The sequence below is a fragment of the Hippoglossus stenolepis genome, chromosome 8, assembly GCF_022539355.2.
Source record: "Hippoglossus stenolepis isolate QCI-W04-F060 chromosome 8, HSTE1.2, whole genome shotgun sequence".
NCBI lineage: Eukaryota > Metazoa > Chordata > Actinopteri > Pleuronectiformes > Pleuronectidae > Hippoglossus > Hippoglossus stenolepis.
Window position 1 is genome coordinate 4,132,449 of NC_061490.1, and position 19,975 is coordinate 4,152,423.

General features: G+C 43.0%; 1 protein-coding gene and 1 long non-coding RNA gene across 3 annotated transcripts in view; one reads left to right on the forward strand and one right to left on the reverse strand.

Annotated features, from left to right (window-relative positions):
* Window positions 1-861: 861 nt before the first annotated feature.
* Window positions 862-16,339, reverse strand: sall3a (spalt-like transcription factor 3a). Its single transcript, XM_035164788.2, has 4 exons — window positions 14,873-16,339; window positions 3,587-6,742; window positions 2,944-3,281; window positions 862-2,488 (listed from the first exon to the last, which is right to left on the reverse strand). Exons 1-4 carry the CDS (start codon window positions 14,952-14,954, stop codon window positions 2,057-2,059), a joined length of 4,008 nt encoding a protein of 1,335 aa, XP_035020679.2. The 5' UTR covers window positions 14,955-16,339; the 3' UTR covers window positions 862-2,056.
* Window positions 16,340-18,636: 2,297 nt separating this feature from the next.
* Window positions 18,637-19,975, forward strand: part of LOC118113973 — a 68,475-nt gene continuing 67,136 nt past the window's right edge. For both annotated transcript variants that reach the window (XR_004697401.2, XR_004697400.1), the window contains exons 1-2: window positions 18,637-18,721; window positions 18,816-18,892. This is a non-coding gene — a long non-coding RNA (uncharacterized LOC118113973). The remainder of the gene's footprint in view (window positions 18,722-18,815; window positions 18,893-19,975) is intronic.

Here is a 19,975-nt window from a genome sequence, read left to right on the forward strand (position 1 = left end):
CTGAAATGAAAATCAGCTTGTTCTTTTGTTGTTACTATTTCATCTGTGTAAAACAGGGACACAATTATTATTTTATATACATTTTGTGCATTGTTATGAATATATATTGTAGTATTTTTGTGTTTGATAAATTTCAATGTCCTGGTATGTAAAGTTAGATATTAAGGTTACTGGATTTTCAATATGTGTGCATGTGTGTGTAAGTGTGTGTGATTGTGTGCAAATGTGTGTGTGATTGATCTCTACTGAGAACACACACACACACACACACACACAATTCAAAGTAAGTTCATACAATTAAAAGAAGTCAATGCAGAGCAACAACATTTGAAGAAAAAAAATCCACATCTTTTAATTTTCTTTTATTTACCCAAGCCACTGTAAAATATCTGTAAACTGTGTTTACTGTAAAATACCAATGTGTCCCAAAAGAGAAGGCACATTTCTTGGTCACATATCAATTCATTTTTATAGACATAATTTTTAAATTATTTTTGAAAATTATTCCTATGTATTGATAGTCATATATATATATATACAAAAGTTGTTCAATGCATTAGGATTTTTAAATACTTCACATAAAAATGCTACTTGATTTCACTTTAGATTTTTCTAAAGTCAATGTGACAATTTGAAGCAAGGTGCTGAATCTCCTGTCATGCTTTTATCTTTTCAGCTTCAAAATAACAATAAAATAAATACATTAGAAAAGGAGTTTGGAAGAGATTTAAATAAAAATATGAATGATAATTAAGAAAATGATCACGTATTAATCTGGTATTTCAATTTTGAGTTATGGAAATAAAAGGGTGACAAAGAAAGACTAACATGGTGCTGATAAGGAAACAATTCAAACACACACCTGTTCTCTTTTTTTATTTAAGAAGGTTTTGATTGAGTGATGACTTTGCACTCTGACGAGTCGCACAGATGCAATAACAGAGAAACGACTCTGCAAATTGTAGGAGTGGTACGCTGAAAACAATGAAAACAGCACGTGATAGATAGCTCAGTCAAAAGGTTAACGGTAAATCACAGACAAAACGTCTTGTTTTTAAAAAGTGCATTCACAAACATGACAAATACTCTCAACTCATGATGTCTATTTTTATGTGATACAAAATATGCATACCTGTTTTAGATTTGTCTGTATTTCTATACATAGATATTTCTTCAAAAGGATCACTTCTTTTTTCTTTTTACAAAGGTTAAAAGCAGGGTTGTGTTCATAGCAGCTTCGGATATCTCTAGCCTCTTTACCATGTAACCAGATACAGATAGTCTCAACAGATATCCAAATAAAACCTACCATGTTTCTCTGTTGATCAACTCAAGACGACATATTGTCTTTATTGAAAGAGATATTCACCAGTGAAGCCTGCAGTTTAGAAAAAAAATGGATCAATAAAATGCTTGGGCCATTAAATATATTTTTGTATACCCGCTTTTTTGTCAATATCATAAATACTAAAGACACAGGACAATATTATAAGACAATGCTGGGGGACTAAATGTAAAGATTGAAATAGTTCAAACATTATTTTTTTCAAGTTTTCTAGTTCATGAGAAAAAAAACATCAGGCGAGCACAGAAACACTATACTTGAGTCTTTTCTTCAGTCTATCCATGACAAGGGTCCCAGGCAAAGGCAAAACTGTCTTTAAACAAACCCATGTTCTTTTCAGTTTTAGTCCTGTCCATATCAGATGCTTGCCCATTGTTAATGAGGCAGGATCCTGGTTTTCAAAGAAATTCATAAAAGCAGTCAAACATACTAATAAAAACCAATAAGTACCATGCAAATCTTGCAAGACGACATATTCTCAAACGAGAAACAAAGTATTCTTCGTATAGGCGAAATATCAAGTGAGGACGCAATGAGTGAAAGGCAAAGACCTCTAATCAATACTAAATACTGTATTTCCAAAACCAAACAAAAAATATTTAATCTGTACACAATATAACACACATGAGTTAAGACTGGATCAGCAGTTTCTTTCCTTGCCGTCAGACTCTTAGTCTTTGCCAAATGCCTACCTGGGAATAATACAGGTTTTTAATTGATCCCGATTTCTTTGTTCTCCTCCATAAATCTTGAAAAGGGGCGGTTAGCCCCAACTTCCAGACCAGCCTTCTCCATTCCTGCCATTGAAGGGCTGCCCCCCGTGTGAACACGGTCCATTCCTCCATGCATGCCTCCCAACGAAGTCATGCCCGTACCGCCGAGGCTCACGGGCAGCTGGGTGATGCTCCCATTTTGGATCACAGAGATCTCATTGTTTTTCATGGCCAGCCCATTGGTGATGGCGGCTGCGTACTGGTTCCAAAAACCCGGGTCGACATTCATGGCCCGGGCCGCCAGATCCTTCTGGAACATCTCACTGAACTTCATGGCATCCCCGCCCAGCAGGGCCATGGGATTCTCTACAGACAGTCGCCGACCCCTTCGAGCTGGAGCGTTGTTCCACATGTGTGTTCCCATGTGAACCTAAAATTAGCAAGAAAATAAAAAGAAACATCAAGAAAGTGTCATTGCAAGACAGAAATACCACATCCAAGGAAAATACTATGTCCAAACAAACATTTTTATGGATGGGAATAGATGGGAAAAAATCCAAAAATGTCATGTAAAAGCAAACATTCATACATATCTTAGAACACCTTTAGAAATGGTTGGAAATCAACAGAAAATGTGCAGAATATCAAAACCATTAAGTTTTGTGACTGTAATTTCATGATACATTTAACCCATGCAAGGTAACCATACGTTTACTTTACTGACTTTAATGTTGGTTAAAATTCTGCTTTATAGAGTAAACAGTGAGGAGAGATAAAAAGTGGTGGCAAGGGGCCAGGGGGACACACAGATAACCAAAGGTCTGTAGCCAAAATGACCCCATTCATATAAAATTCTTATGGATGTTATATTAAACTGTCTCATACCTTCAGGTTGCCCTTGGTGGTGAAAGCCCTTCCACAAATGGAGCAGGCGAAAGGTTTCTCCCCAGTGTGTGTGCGCTCATGGATCTGCAGAGCACTGGCTGAAGAAAAATTCTTCCCACACGAGTGACAGTTGTGCTGCTTAGGAGTGCGTCGGGGAGGCGGCGGAGCCAACATGGGGTTGATGCTGGGGCTCATGGTGGTCTGTGGTGCTGCAGCGGGAACCTGGATGCTCATGGGTAGGTGAGAGTTGTCACTCAGAGACACTGTCTTCCCGTGTCCGTTCATTTCCATTTTGACCATGTTTGATGCAGTGCTGGCTAAACTAGGAGTGCTCAGCCCTGAAAATTGAGAAGTGAAATAAATATTAGAATACACAGGGTAAACTCCTATTGCATTAATTAAACTGAGAAACGTGTTTGTTTATTTATTTATTTTAAGAAGTGTGTGTCTAATATTTTCAGCAATATTTGCTCGCTCTCCTATGAATATGTTATATCTTATCAAATCACATTTTCCACTCATGTATATCTATGTGTAAGATTAAATTGGATAGATATTGCAATTTTAGCCACCACATAAAATCTGTGAAGAAATTGAATTCGATATGATGCATTAAGTTGTAGTAGATTTTGAACACACATACCTCGATCCCTATTTAGAAACAGCATGTTGAAGTGGCTCTCCTCCTTGATAAAGTGCCTGCCATGTTGAGTGGCAGTCAGGTCAAGGGCCCCGGTGCCTTCAGTAGCAGAAAGAGGAGATGGGGTCTCTGATTTTTCTGACTTCACTGTTGCCAAGCCTGCTGTATTGTTCTCCTGGCCCTCCTCTGCTGTCATGGCACTGCCGTTGTTATTATTGTTGAGTGTAGTTGGGGACTTGGATCGCTGGCTCTCAAAGTGGCTGTGAGCTGGGGACAAATGCTGCATTGAGCCAGAGGACTCTGACAAAGCAGGGCTCCCCAAGCTTTGACCTTCAGCATCTCCCACTGCAGACAGGGAATCAGTAGTAAAACAATCAGTCTCTCCTCCAAAGCTGCTGCCGTTCTGCGTAGGCCTTAGACTGAACGAACGGCTCATATTGGCAGTGGAGTCGATCATCTTCATCTGGTTCTCCATTGCAGCAATGCTGGAGATGATGGAAGGTGGTGGGGAGCTCCCAGGTGAATACGGTTTTGATGGGTCCATTTCTCCCTCTCTCAAGTCAACTTCATCATCCATGGCCTGCTCCATTTCATCCAGAAGATCATCGTCATAACTACTCATCGCATCTAAGCTCTTCTCGTCAAAGGAGAGGTCAGTCTCCATATCCTGGAGGCTTTCAGGAAGCGGGGTGTTGGGGATTTGTCCTCCCATGTGCATACGGATGTGCTGCTGTAGCACGACAGCATTGGTGAACTTTTTCTGACATATAGGGCAGGAGTGCTGAACCCGAAGTGGGGGTTTGGACCTATGGACACCAAAGTGTGTTTTTAGATTTCCTTTGGTGGTGAATGCACGCCCACAAATCTTGCATTTGAAAGGCCTCTCACCAGTGTGGATACGGTAGTGCATCTTGAGTGCACTCTGGCAACTCAAAACACGATGACAGATGACACACTGATTTGGGTCAGTCATCTTCTTGTCAATATTTTCAACAAGCTGCTGTAACTTCGATGTCTCGGAGGTTTGCATAGAGTCTAGGAGTCCGCCAAAAGGAAACTTGGCCTTAAATTGGTCTGAAAGCATGGGAAGGACAGGGTGGCAGACAGAGTTTGAAACAGAGTTTGGGCTAGTGATTGGTTCAGTGATCTGGCCACTGTTGGATGAAGTTGTGGAAGTGACAGTAGCAGAAAGAACCACTTGAGTTACTGAAGTTGTGGTAGAGGTGTTCTCTCCTGGCCTAGAGGAGCAGCTTGGGGGCAAGAGAACACCTTCAGGTTTCAAGAGAGGGGGTGCATCACTCCCTATGCTGGGTTTTGGGGAGGGTGAAGTAGTGGTCATGCCAGAGTCAGTGATGATATTAGGGGACAAAGATGCACACTCGCTTGAGGGTGGAGATGGCCTCTGAGGGGACCTGTTGAGTGGAGTGAGGCTCAGACATTCACTAAAACCTCCCATCATACTCGGCAGTGTGGGAGGCAACTGGAGTCCGACTGAGGTGGGACAAGTAGAGAGGACAGGTTTGCTGTCTAGCCATGTGGTTACAGGTTTTTCTGGGGGCAAAGACATGCCATATGGGATGCCTGAGCTTGTGGGTACATTGTCCAGATACTCTGGCACAGGGTAGGGGTTCATCTGAATATGTGGGTATTTCTCTTTGTGCCTCTGGAAGTGGACTTTCAGATTCCCCTTGGTGGAGAAACGGTTGCCACATATGTTGCACTTGAAGGGCCTCTCTCCAGTGTGGGAACGCAGGTGGATCTGTAGGGCGCTGTCACTGCCAAACACCTTGGCGCAGAACCGACACTTATGCTTGAAGAAGGGGTCCTCAGAGCTGGGCTTAGTGTCAAACACAGACACATTTGGAGGCTTCCCCTTGCGGTGCTTCATCAGAGCAGCGAGGGGGTCAAGCGCATTGGCTGTGGCTGCTATGCTGGCCAGGGGGTTGGGGAAGATAACACTGCTGGATGAGCTGTGAGGTATCAGTGGTAGATTGGAGGCCGAGCTCATGAGGCTACTGTGGCTGAGTGAGGGAGGGCTGGTGGAGTTCCTGGAAAGAGCTGAGCTGCTGCTAATGCCACCACCTCCTGTTAGACTACTGCTAGTGCTAATATTGTTGTTTGCGATGGAGGATGAGCAGGAGGAAATTAGAGATGACAAACCAGTGCCACTGGGCTGGGGATATGCTGAATTATTTGAGGATGTGTTAGGGATTGAAGAGTTAGACTGCTGACTGCCACTATGTGGTGTCTGAGAGAGAGGCCCATCTATTGCTGAGGTCAAGGGTGAAGACCCTTGACCATTGAGAGTGGCTGGCAACCTAACAGGCAGCTGATGGACAGGAGGGGTGATGAAGTTGTGTAGTTGAAGTTGACTAGCGACAGGGGGGACACAAGAGGATAAAGGCCCCTGGTTTCCAGCAGCATTGCTGTGATGGTGATTGAGAGCGGGCTGTGAGGCAGACTGTCTGTTCATCAGAGCCACCTGACTGCGTATTTGCTCTATCAGCTGCAGCTGGTGTATCTGCTGCTGTTGGAGGGCCATCAGCTGGTCCAGGATCATGGGGATAGCCATGGTGGAGACCCCAGTGCCTGCTGCTGCCCTTACACTTTGTGAAAATTGGGCCACTGCAACCCGGGTGCCATGAAGAGTCTCCAAGGTAACATTGGTGCTTGGCATGGCATAGTTTGTAACAGTGGAGGGGACGACATCGTTGAGCTGAGGTAGGGTGGCATCTGGCTCAGGGGATGTCAAATCTCTCTCTTCAGTATCCATAATTTTTTCAGGAGAAAGCTCCAACTCCATCTGCTCATCCTCCTTTTCTAGGACATTAACCCCATTTAAGGTTGCTGTCTCTGGGACATCATCCCCCTCACCAGCAGGACTGTGGTTGCCCTCCCTGGGGTCCTCGCTGTCAGCCTGCTCACTAGGGCAGCTGGGTACAGGGGAGGGCTCTGTAGGGTACTCCTGGGAGGGGATTGGTGTGTCCTCATTGTCATTCACTATGAGCACCAGGGGGTTCTTGGTGCAGCTCTTTAAATGTTCACAGAAGTCTGACCACTTGAAGAACTCAGCGCAACACTTCTCACATACATGGGTCTCCTCACTGCCGCTGCGGCTCTCATTCCCGCTGTCGGCATCCTCCAGCACATCACCTCGGGCTACAGGAGTGGAGGGGTTCAGGGGAGTGGATAGGAAAAGAGGGAGAGGGAAGCAAAAAAAGGAAAATTAATGAATAAATAATCAATAAGGAATCCACACATATTTTGTACTGCACTGCTGCACAGATTTAACCTTTGATTTTTTTCCCTCTCTCTTTTAACATAACCACAATCAATAATCTTTTTATTTTTTTACTCTGAACAAATTGCCCTAGTTCACCAATCCTCCAGACCCAGTTTTGTGAATTTGCACCCTCTCCATAGAGCCAGCTAATAATATTCTTTGTGCAATCCATCAAATTATGAGGGCCTATCAATTGTGGATACTGCCGCTTAATGAAATTCCATAGAACCTATTGATTTCCAATATTTCATACAATTCACAGCTGCCTCATCTGTTGGGTACAAATCAGGACTTTGATGGCCCCATTAGGATTCCCCTCTGCTATCAAGACCAGTCATTTCCACCTGAATTTCAAACGCCTCAGCCTTTTCATTTAGCATTGCAAAGGTAATACTTTAGCCCTGACTCTAAGCAAGCGGCCTGCACGGTGAAAAGGAGTGAATAAGTGAATAGTTCAATTGAACCATTCAAATTTTGTGCAACTAATACGATGATTTAAAGTTTTGACCACTTTTAAATGTTTTTGAAATGTTTTAAAATGAAATATATTCTTGGTCAGTCAAGACATTCAGTGTTATTCTCCATCTCTCTCTACCCTTGCTCTCTCTCTCTCTCTCTCCCCCTCTCCCAAATTACATGCTAGTGCCATGGCAGCAAAGTCTCTGATTAGTTACACATGTTTAATCACAGTGGTAAGAAGCCACTTCCTTTTCCTCACGCAACCATCAGTGAGTCAAACAAGCAGACGCAAGCGCCGAACGTGGACGTAATTCACACCTGATCCAAACCATGTAAAAATGGCCTCCCTTGTGTGTTTATTTTTTGTGTCCGAGCCCGGTGTGGGTGTGTGTGTCGTTCATTACGAGTAGGAAGTGTGCTCAATCACCGCCACAGCATCCTGCATGGACTGTATTTCAGTCTCCTGTTCAGTTTACACTCAAAGACAGAACGTACAACCACAAATCAAACTATTTTATATACACTTTACACTATAACAAAAAATCTTCACACCTTTTCATGGGCTTTTACTGCGAATAAAAGTGATTTCTTTCATGAAATGATTGTCACTAAAATAAAGCTGCCATTAAACAAGGTTGAGTTAATAATTCTGAGGCGAGTGTGTAACTGTTAAAAAAGGGCCAATAGCTACTAAAAGATATGAAAATGTATAAATCTTTTGTACAGTATGTATGTGATTGCATGGCCCAAAAGCACAAACACACACAGATAAATAAAGTTGAGAGGTAATTTACTTGAATGTAAATTTAACTACAGGCAGGCGTGCAGGCTTTACTTGAAACACTTCAGGTTTACCTCACGTTAAAGGCCTTACTGTGCTGTGTGAGTGAGTAACCATGAGATTCATACAGTGCCTGCGCTCATTTCAAAGGTTAAAAAGGAGCGAGCCATGGTGAAGCAGACATGAAGCATTTGCGGCAATTACCGTGACTCATTAGTAAAGAAATTCATCACTCCTCCGAAGGGGGCATGAGCTATCAGGGTCTGGTGTCTGTAAATTCATTAATTATCAACAGAGAGGCTTTGGACGGGCTCCGTGTTCTCATCCTCTCTGGGGGCAGGGCTGACAGAACAAGATATTTTTTTACTTAATCATGTATTGCCAAGATAAATTGAGAACACAGGTTAAGCAATTCAATTAAAATAAAATGTAAAATCCTGCACAATTTCAATTTGTGATGTGCACATTTATTTTGCAATATTAATAACGCCTCTCCCTTTACTTTGCCACCACACAAGTGCAAACTCAAAAATCCCAGCAAGGAAAAAATTATAATTTTCCAAGTTTCTATAATAAACCATCACTAAAAAATGCTTGTGTGCACAGCAAAAAAATCGACAAGTAAGAAGGAGAAAGTGAGTGAAAACATCAGTGACATGTGACAGCAGGCTGGAAATCTCCTTAGCCCGGCAGCGGACAGCAGGACTCATTTCCATAATTGAGGGTTGAAAGGTCAACACAAATGAGTAGGCATTGTGTTGAGCTGATTAGTTATTAGAATGGTATTACTGTCAATCTCTTTTATTCATTCATACAATTACAAGTGGGGGCCTTTGTATGCCACTGACCTGCACACACACACACAGACACACACACACACACCAACGGGCACACATCAACACGTTTTCTCACACATTTGTAGACAGACAAAGAACATACACACTTTATGGGCCTTTCTAAAGAGATTCACACCTAAAAAATGTGTCACATATACACACATACACACAATGGATAATACTTACAAAGTGTTTATATGTGTGTGTGTGTTTGTGTGTGTGTGTTTTCAGAAGCCTACATCTTGGTTAATTATCCACGTGAAGATCTATATTTTCCAGACATAAAAAAATCTTAATTGCTATTTTTTCTAACACTCCAAACCTCTTTGTTTTTAAATTACCTTTTTTAAGTTTAAAAAAAAATTGTAGAAAGAACATTTTGTTTAATAGATATATAATAGAGGCTTATTTTAAAGTATACACTTTCAAAAAGATTTAACATAATTAATAAGACCTGGGAATTGCTTTAGTTTCTGTCAGTGTGAATATGGTTACAATTCATCAACGGTATGGTTATTTTATTACAATTGTAAGACTGTAAGTGTGTGCTAAACATGTTTGTGTGTGTGTTGTATTGATTTTCCTATAGCATAAGAGAAGGAGAAAAAAAACATCCCATCCGTTTTTCATGCTTTTAAGAGTCTTCATTTACTCAGATGCAAATATTAAGCTGCACGCACTCAATAGGGGGATTGTAGACGTTGAATCTGTGTGTCCGCTATCTCACTCAGCAATCTCTGGCATGCTAACTGAAACCGCTAATCTGACATATTATATCAGATGAGGTATTCATGCTTTCCACCGATTCTGTGAAAGCCACAGAGGCGGGCATTGAGCGAAGCATTAGGCAATTACTGATTCTCCCATTCTTAACAATTTCCAGATTCACTTAATGAACACACACGCAGACAATGACACTGGTAACATTTACTATACGTTAAGGTCAAGTCATTGCTACCTCATTTTAGAAAATGGTCAATTCAAGTGTATTATATCCCTCGTTTTAACATGTTGCAGCTTAAAACGTCTTAGTCAATATATGATGTTTCAAATGTCATTCACATAAAGCAAGGTGCTATAAGAGCCTTCACTCACAGCCCTCCTGGAACCGCCCCCCCCCCCTTCTGCTCCTTTTACATGCATTCTTCTCAAGCATGTGAGGATGGCTTGGGACCCTCACAGAGCGATGCATCACTGTAGGTCCAGCCCAGGTTGGGAGAGGGGGTGGGGGCACAAAAGGAGGCCTGCTGGGTTCAGCAATGCTGGAATTCTTGGCCCAATTAGGTTTTTTTTCCATTGTTTTTTTTTATATCGTACCTCCACTAATCTGATCTCCAGGAATTATTTAAGTGAATCCTCCTCCAAAGTTAAATAATGAAGATGTTTTAATCATATATTATGTCGCCTTTGCTGTATTTTCATTTTGTATTTTTTTTCCGTCAGCAAAGGATCAGTAAGGACAGAGATGTTTTAAATGAATAAATCAATAACTATGTGACATAGTTAAAACATTACATTCATGCCACTTTCATTATTTACATGTATTTTTAAATGAATGAAAAAAGATGTTTTCTGTTGTTTGTGCTGTTCCACACTCCCTGGACTGTTGCCTCTGTGGCCGTCGACACATAAAATACCCCCTCGAATGATCCAATGTATCCTCACACCCGCTCTGTGTGTGCAAGCGTGTGTGTGTGTGTGTGTGTGTGTGTGTGTGTGTGTGTGTGTGTGTCATCGGCCTGGTCAGCCCCACTGCAGAATGGTACAGTCATATCTGCACCAACAGAGAGGCCTTTGTCATTGCCTGCAGATGTGGAGCAGCCAAAACATTAACGATTTGTTTGTGTAAGCATTTGCGATACAGTATTCAGTGACGGCACGCTGTCCAGATAACTGTGTCACTCGTCAAGATGGCTCTCTCGCTACGGATTTACAGGAGGGCTCGGGAGGAGGAGGAGACATTAGGCTTTAGTGGACACTCGTCTTCAGCAGGCCATAGGAGATAATTAATAAATGATGTTCTTTTTTTCACACGGCGATCCTTGGTTCACTGTATATAAAATGAATATGGTTAGATTCTAATTTTTAAAAATAATGCAAAAAATGTATCTCACTTTTTTACACCTGCAATTGTACAGAGATGGACAGATCTCAGCTGTCTGTCCACGATCCTGCTTCCCGACCAAGTTGTCGCTACAATCGTCAAAACAAGCGGAGCCAAAACCATCGTAGGAAAACCCAACAAGAACCAAACGTACCTCTTCACTTAATGGCTTTTTAGCTTCCTCTTAAATCCCCCACAGTCTGCTGTTTGGGCTAAAATTAAATAAGTCTCCCGTCTAGGCCTTCCTCTCTATCAGGACCTTGCTTGTTCATGTGTGTTTTCTGTGCTGAGTAGTAATTAAGACGCAGTCATATTTCGGTGTCTTCTCTGGCACAACTGTGTGGGTGGTCCACAGGCCTGCACCCATTGGTGAGAGGGGATTAAAACAAAAGCCAAACAAAGCCCCACTGCAGGGGAAGTAGGCAACAAACCGTGTTGTCACTGTCAGGGAGGATTTTTTAAATATATGATCATTCATTCCTTATTCCTGCTGGAACATCTGGTAGAAAAAGTGGATAGTTTGAAAACTCAATAAAGATTCTGCCGTATCTGTGAATGAAACCCCGATAAATAAAAACTGTAAATACATTTGTAATCGGTCAGTGAAAGCATGACCTACGTGTCTTTCCTGAGGCGTTTAATCAAATTTTTGCAGTTCAGTAATATTTAGAAAATGTAGGCTACTTTTATCGGAAGGATTTGATCGTGTACATTTCGGTCCTTAGCTTGGAGAATTTGTCTTTGGTAAATGCCCCCCAGTAGGAACAAGCACAGGAGTGTTTATGTGTAATATGCACGCCACCGCCCCCTCTATACATTCTCCATGCACACAGTCAAAGACACTAGATGCAGAGGAAGCGGTGGTGAGATTAAAAAGCCCGTCGTTGTTCACTCTTTCTAGGACACGAGTAAGCTGTGCTGCCAAGGTCACCGGCACACACATGTTCCAACTGTACAAGGTGGTTGACACCAAGCGGCAGGACCTGGCTGGCCGGGCCTAGACAAAGGTTAAGTCAGCAAGCTTTATAAAAGCACTCCTAAGCAGACACCCCCTTCCCACCCTCCCCCTGCTTTCCTCATCCTAACACACACACAGACACACACGCACACAACCCCCCCTGCCCCCAGGGGGGCAAGTGTCCGGAAGGCCTGAGGGGGAGATGGTATGTCAGACAAGGGCTTGTTGGCACTTGATTTTAGTTTTTCATGTTTTCCTGGATGCAGCACATTAAAGAGCCGCTCACTGAGCTGCAGTGGACATCCGAGGATAAAGTCACAGATAAAAGAGGTCAGATCACACTGAAAAATTGTGAAATAAAAAACCTGAACACACAAGAAGACATTTATATCAAACTTCCTGATAGACCATACCTTGTGGATATTTTCCTAGTCGGTGGCTATGCTGGTGTAATGCGCTACAGACAGATTGTGTGTCCTTGAGCCGAATTTGAACGTCACCCGAACGCTTGACTTTCTCCTCACCTCTTGCCCAGCACACAGCCGATAGATTTTAAGTCTAAATCAAGCAGCGACTGACGCCTGGAACTTCTGAATTCCTTTGACATTATATGCAACGATACGTCAAGGCCAACGATCGATAGTGTCGCCACGAGCTGCACCACGGCAACATGGGCAGCGAAGAATCTGATCATGCTGCGATGATACACTAGCAGTGTGACATCTGTCGTTCATCGTGCAAGGTTGCTTTGGATGAGACATGGTATTATTAGGTTTGTTTAAGTGTGTATGGGCTCAGTGTGCACGGCCAAAGACTTGGGATTGTTTCACTGCGATGTCTGTCCTGAAAACAAGCAAGCCAGTATAGTGCTCCAGCGAGGGCTGGCAAAAACATTCCACGGCCACTTCCAGTCTTACACACAATGACATGGATACAATAGGTCACCAAGAAGTCAGTGTGGGCATGATTTTACTCTAAAACTAAAGATGCACTTTCTTGTATCCATAGACGAATCCAGGATAGATTTTCTTCAACACTAATTTCACATAATGTTAGACCAGCCTTCAATGCACTCTCTCTCTTAAAAAAATGTAATTGTGATTTTTAAATTAAATTCTACTTAAATCATCCACGATCTCAGATTTCACAACAGCAGAAAGGAAGTTTACATTTCATTCCACGATCCTACAGGAGAGCAACCTGATGGATGTTTGGTATCTCCGACCAAAATCTGAGAGGGGTTGTCTCAACGGAGGAGCACACAGACGATGTTTGTGTTCGACAGTGAACTGCCCACAAATGACAGAAAATCCACGGTGCTGCAAACGTGTGATTCCAACCTCGCACCAAACATTTCCTCCATGCAAAGAGAACTGCTCCCAGGAGATTACATCAGGCATTTCTATTCTAAAGAAGCTCTGCAAAGTGTGTGTGTGTGTGTGTGTGTGTGTGTGTGTGTGTGTGTGTGTGTGTGTGTGTGTGTGTGTGTGTGTGTGTGTGTGTGTGTGTGTGTGTGTAACATGGGCCAGGCAAGGAAGGTATAAACAATGGCGGTGAGAAACACTGATTCTTATAGTGAGAAATTGAAAAAACAAAAAAATCGGATTTATAATGTAAATTATTGTCTAATTCAATTACATAAAATTCTCATAACTCCACTTGTAAAACAAGATTCTCCCACATTTTATAAAATCAAAGCAGAAATGTGCAATTAATGAATTCAACATGCAATGTGATTTTAGCACTAAAACGTATATGGAACACAATTTAGCGACAGTTAGTTCTATAATTCGTGCAGCATCTCAGCTTCTTGCTTCAGGTTTGACTTCAGCTCTGTGATGATCGTTTAATCGCGGACAAAAAAGCAGAGTGGAGAATAAAAGATGAATGAGCCCTTTTATTTCTCCACATGGCGAGGACGAGCTCTGTCAAGCGGTCGTGTCAACATTGTGAGCAAAAGGGAACAAATCAAGTGTGCTAAATTTATGTGAGGGGGGGGGGGGTACGAAAAAAAGAAACTATTTCCATAACAAAACAAGGCTTCGACCTGCAACAGAAATTCGCATTTTTGCTCCCAGACAGGCGCTGAGGGACAAAAAGCCACCAATAAAAAAGCTTCATAATTAAAAAAATTTAATAAGAAATAAAAATTGATTGAAATTATTTCTGTAATAAAAATAATTATACATCAGCTACTATAGTTATTTAAAAATAATATTTTTCAAAATAATATTTTTAAATACAGAGAGAAAGTCAAATATTTTCTAATTGATCAAATTTTGTGTGTGAGGGTGTGCACGTGTGCGCGCGTGTATTATCTCGCGCGCACGAACACACAAAGTCGAGATTTTAAAAAGAACACAGCTCCGATATTTCACAGATCATATTAAAGTATCAAATCAATTCTGTTTGAAAACAGGCCTCTTAGAAAAAGGCCTCCAGCACATCGTGGAAATAGTGTCAGTGCAAACCGTGTTAAATTATTATGGGCTTTAGTTTCTTTAATCTTTAAAGTCATCTGTCAGGTAGTAGACGGTGATGTGGTGCAGGCTGTGTGTGTGTGACACGCCAGGTTATATCCTGGGCTCACACATTTCTGGGAATAAAAAAAGTCCCCACTTCTCCACAGAGGACTGCCTTGTCCACTTCGGGCTTTTAACTTATAAATCGCACCACAATAGATTCATTGCAAATTATCGCATCTATGTATTCATGGATGCAGCAGTCCCAATGAATCCAAAGCCCTGAACTCAAAGAGGGAGTTTAAAATCAAAGTGGAGAAGAGGCGGCAGCAGTGTGAGAGGAGGGAGAAGTTGTGTGTTGGAGAGCTGGGAGCTGTCCGGGATCAGAACACCCACATCCACTCACCGTGCTCGGAGATCACCCCTGCTAGCGCGGGGTCCTCTTCCGACTTGAGGTGCTGCGGCTTGGCTTGCTTGCGTCGGGACATGCTGCTGCTGCTGCTGCTGCTCCTGCTGCTGCTGCTGCTGGCGTCGGTGCTGGCGTCGCTCCTGATGCTCCTGATGCTGCTGCTTTTGCGCTCCGGGATGTCTCTGCGTTTTGCAGATACATCAGCGAAGAGCGAATGAATCAACACTCATAAAAAAAAGTTCGCAAACAGTCTGGTACAGCAAAGAGAGAGAGAGAGAGAGAGAGAGAGAAGGGGGAAAAGTGAAATTAGCCGGTGGTGGTTGTGCTGCTGCTGCTGGTGCCGCCGCTGCTGTGCGTTGGATTGCGCATGTCGGTATAATAATTATGATAGTGAATAATGCCTCGCGATTAATGGCACCGTGTGAAGGTGGGGAGGATTGGCTGGAGTCCAGCGGACGCGCATTGGATATGGTAATGAGGGACGGACTAAGCAATTAGCCGCTTCTCTCTCAGACTTTATCCGTCTCTTTACTATCAGCCTCCCCCCAACAACACAACGCACCAAATCTCTTGTTATGGCCAGCGCACAGGGGGGGTCTCCAACAGGGAACGTTGCCCCCCTCTCCTGTCACGGAGCGCACCGACTCTCAGGCGCTGAGGATTTCTTCACCGAGTGTCTCTCTAGTCTTCATCACTCTGGCCTTTATCATCCAACTTCTATGAGTTCAGAAAGCGTCTTCTTGTGTTTATCTCGAGATCCAGGCTCACTTCTCCAGCGCACGGTCTCTCTTGGTAACTTTTTTTTTTTCTTGTCGTGTGCACCTCCTTCTCAATAAGAAGCGGTGTTTACAGTCTCTGGGACGTTTCGGGCTTTCCAAGTTTCCTCTTCGTGGAAATAGCCGCAGTTTGACTCGGTGTGTGGACACACACACACAAACAGAAAGTGTGCGAAGAGAAAAGTTCTTGACAGTAACAATAAAGTGTTACTAGGCGGGTTTTTTCCTTCTCTAATGGCGCAGCTCCGCTCTCCAAACTTTGACGCGCGTCTTCCGAGAAAGCGGTGCCACGTTTGGCAGAGAGTCCTCCTCTCAGCGACAACACGACTGTCAATGTGATCAGACACTCATCTGTCCCGTAGAAGAGAAAAAGCGCCTCGTTGTCACGATGAAGTTCTCCTCCTCCTCCTCCCTCTCCTCCTCCTCCGCCGTGCAGGTTTTAGCTCCCGGTCGTGCGCCTTCGCCTCGGTGCGCTCGCTCCAAAAAAGTGGCTTTTCTTCTCTGGATACTCGGTGACCAAACACGCGGACGCCGCTTGTTTTTTTTTCCCCAACTCGAAGCTTCACTCGGTGTCCTGCTTTTGCTCGACTTGCGAGACCAATAAGTTTTGGAGTTATCTTCTGACAGGCTGCTACAGCAGTGTCGGTCTCTCGGCGCTCCGCGTGTGTGTGTGAGAGAGGGACTGCGCTGCCGTGTGTGTGTGTGTGTGTGTGTGTGTGAGTTAACCCGCAAGCAGAGGTTCAGCCCATTGCTTTCAGCCACCGCTAGGATGTACCACCACGTTACTGTTCAATGGCTCGTCCTCAGACCCCACAGCGAGCACCCACATTTGACCTCCCATCATACAATATCTCACGGCTCTCACCGCGCAGTCACCGCCTGTTAGTGACACACTGTCATATCAATGTCAGAGGTTTGATATTTGATATTTTTGTTAAGCGAGTGGACATTTTGTGGTCACACCGGAGACTTTGCGCCACAACATCCCATTTTTCATTAACTTTATTTCCAATGTATGAACATTTTACGCACGGTGCCATCCACAAATGTATTTAATATTCACATACCGGTGATTTAGTGTGAATGATAAATAATGAAACAAATAGGTAAGATAGTATGGTCTATTTAAGACGATACAAAAACATTTTACAAAAAGCAATTCAATTTTTATACTTAGTGAAACTGTTTTATTACTAATCGCAGAGAGGCGAGAGGAGAAAACGACGTTGCGCACTGCTGGCACCTCATTGTCGCGCTGAATGAACACATTAACCCTTTACTTTGCGACATTGTTGTTTGCATTAAAATGTGTAGATGCATGGGGTCACAATGGTGGGGGTTGGAGGAAAGGGGAGGGGGGTTTCTGAGAGGATTAAGTTGTGCGAGGCCAAGAGCCATGTAAATAATACGAGGGGAGAACGTGCGTATATTATAATAATATAATATTTGTTTTTAGTGATACAAAATGATTTATGGGACAACGTAAAGATAGCTCTGTGCTTTTATTACGAATATCAGGAGTGATCGTAAAATATATATTTTCATATTGGTTGTAATATTATACCTCCATGTGAGAGAAAAAAAATAAAGCTGAAAAATTATGTCATGGTTTTATGTTTGTACCAAACGCATGGAACTGATTAATTTATTTCTACATCGCATTTTTTACTGATGGATCCAAGGCTTTTTTTTCCAACTGGGGGGAGGAAGCTCCCTCCTCTCCCTCCCTCCCCCTCCCTCTCCCTCTTGTCTGTTTGACTTGTCTATTCCCCAGCGTCCACCTCATATGAGAGACAAATCTGTTGACATCAAGGTCGTCCTGTGCGCAAACTTTCTTTTTACCCCCCCCTTTCTCTTCCTCTTCTTCTCCCTCTCCCTCTATCATCCCCCTTAGAAGTTATGTCCAAAAGGCTGTTATTATCTGGTATTAATAGATGCAGCCCCCAGGAAGACAAAATCAGCTATTGATAATTGCAAGGAGTATACGGCAGCTACTGTATCGATCGGCGTGTCCTCCACTCCCCTGGTACTGGGAGATAAGGAGACACACTCTTTAGAGCAATATAATTTCTTTTGACCTATCTGCTTGCTACAGACTTATGATGAATAGCCGGAGTGGCCGGAGTCCTCTATCACCAAAGTTACCCCCTTGATATAATATTGATTCTTTATAACTAGCTCGCCACACAAAAATCAAACTGTCCACTTGGCCATCATCATCATCAATATCATCACAAAGGCGCAGGAATGAAGATCCGTGCGCCTCTAAAGGCGGCGAGCCTTTACAATCTTCTCTGTAGGCCTAATCTTTATTTTGCTGATGATGAAAGGAGAGAGGAAACGAGGCAAGGTGCCATTTAAGACGAGGTGTGCCATTTAATCCGGTATACACCACAGACACACACACACACACACACACACACACACACACACACACACACACACACACACACAACTCACACCACACTCACACTCACACACACACACACACACAGGAGGTGGGAGACATGAGAGAGGAAGACTCAGGGTTGTCAGGGAGCTTTGACTTCTGGGACAATTATTAATTTAGTGTGAATTCATTTTTTTTGATCAACCGAAATAACAGTTTTCCTTTCTGATTCAAGTAAAACTCAACCTGTAATTCTGCCCCCATCCATCACATATATTTCCATATCTAAGGTGCACTACCTATGGAATCATTCAATTACTATTAATATGGCAAACTAAATGTCATATATCACCAATATAATTGAGGTGGAGTATTGAGAGAAAGGATTGTGTGCTTTATGATACAGCCGCTACCGGATGCGCCTGCAGATGTATCTTTTAACCTGAGAGGACGGGGGCTGATTTTGCTGCAGAGCCGGAGCCCCCATGCACAGAGGCTACTCTATTCACCAAGAGAGGAGAGGGGAGAGCACAGCCGGTGTAGGAGGCGAGGGTGTTAGGAGGGGAGGAAGGAGGGAGGGAGGGAGGGTGGGAAAGGAGGGAGAGAAGAAACGTATAATCACCCAAACAACCTTTTTTTTTTTTTTAACCCATTTTACCCCCTCTGGATCTGTGTGGCAAGGTAAGGAAAAAAGGGGCTACTTGGCTTCCACACTGGCCCTCTGTGCATCCTGACGTGCTGTAAGAACTCCTCTGCTCCTCTCTCTCACACTCAGCTCTCAGTCGGTGTCTCGCCGCTGCGGAGGGACACGGAGGAGGAGGGGAGGCCGGGCCGGGAGGAAGACACCAAGAGGTAAACGACGCTCGCAGTACGATTGTTACCGTTATTATGACTATCAGTTTTCGCTGCGCGTAAAGAAGCGCGGCGGCCGTAAGGTTACGCATTGGATATCTTGATGATCGAGTGCATTCACGTGCATGTTGTGTTGTGTTGACAGTGAGCCATGTGATTAGACCGGCCGAACTGTAGCGCAGTCTGATATATTGCGTCCGTAGCGTCAGTGTCCAATCAGACGTCTTTGCGCCGCCGCAACTGGTGCCAAGACGCATTTACACACACACACAGAGACACCGCAGGCTACTGTAGCAGCCTATGGCACACTTGTGAGGATTTCATCTGCACCAATCAGAGACGAGATGTAACTTTTTTTTTTATTTCTGCTATTGGAAGACAGTCGAGGTGAAGATTAACCGTAATGATACTAACATGTTCCTGTAAGGACGCAGGCACGAGTCAAATGTGCGTTTTTGCGCTTATTTACATTGTTTTATCTCCTGCGTGTGGCTCTGTAATTCCACAGCCATGCGCTGTGTGGTACTTTTTAATGTCCACGCAGTTATTTTTAAATCCATATCATTTTTTCATGTGAGACTTATAAACCACAGGCCAATTGTTTGAGTTTTCAGTGACATATGTAATAATAATAAACGTCACATAGAACTTGGATTATTTAAACATTGGTTGTAGCACCACAATGGTATTTGCAATAATTGAGATTTCAATGAAGGCATGTGCTATTTTTCTGCCGTGGTATTAAATATTATGATATGTCATTAATATGTATTTGTATTCTATCAGTGACTGTGAGGGATTATCCTGTGTCATAGTCGTTCTTATTAACAGTTTCATCCAGATTTAGGAGGCATACGATACTTGTGTCATTTAGGAGTTGTGAAGTTTTGAGTTTAGATCGATCACATTTCCTCCTTATTATTTTGTTTTGGTCTATTATTATGATTTTCTTTTATAGGCTTCATTCTTCTCGTGATTTTGCATATTTGATAGAAGAAGAATTCTCCTTTCAGAAGTAAAATAATATCTAAAGAGTTATAGACTGAGGTTAGAATCTGTCTACTTGTTGTGGGTGTTGTCAGT

Coding starts and splice junctions, on each gene's coding strand:
- sall3a (XM_035164788.2), bottom strand. CDS start 14,954: ATGTCCCGACGCAAGCAAGCCAAGCCGCAGCACCTCAAGTCGGAAGAG. Junction 6,743..14,872: donor AGGGGTGATCTCCGAGCACG/GTGAGTGGATGT, acceptor CCACTCCTGTAG/CCCGAGGTGATGTGCTGGAG. Junction 2,489..2,943: donor CCACCAAGGGCAACCTGAAG/GTATGAGACAGT, acceptor TGCTAATTTTAG/GTTCACATGGGAACACACAT.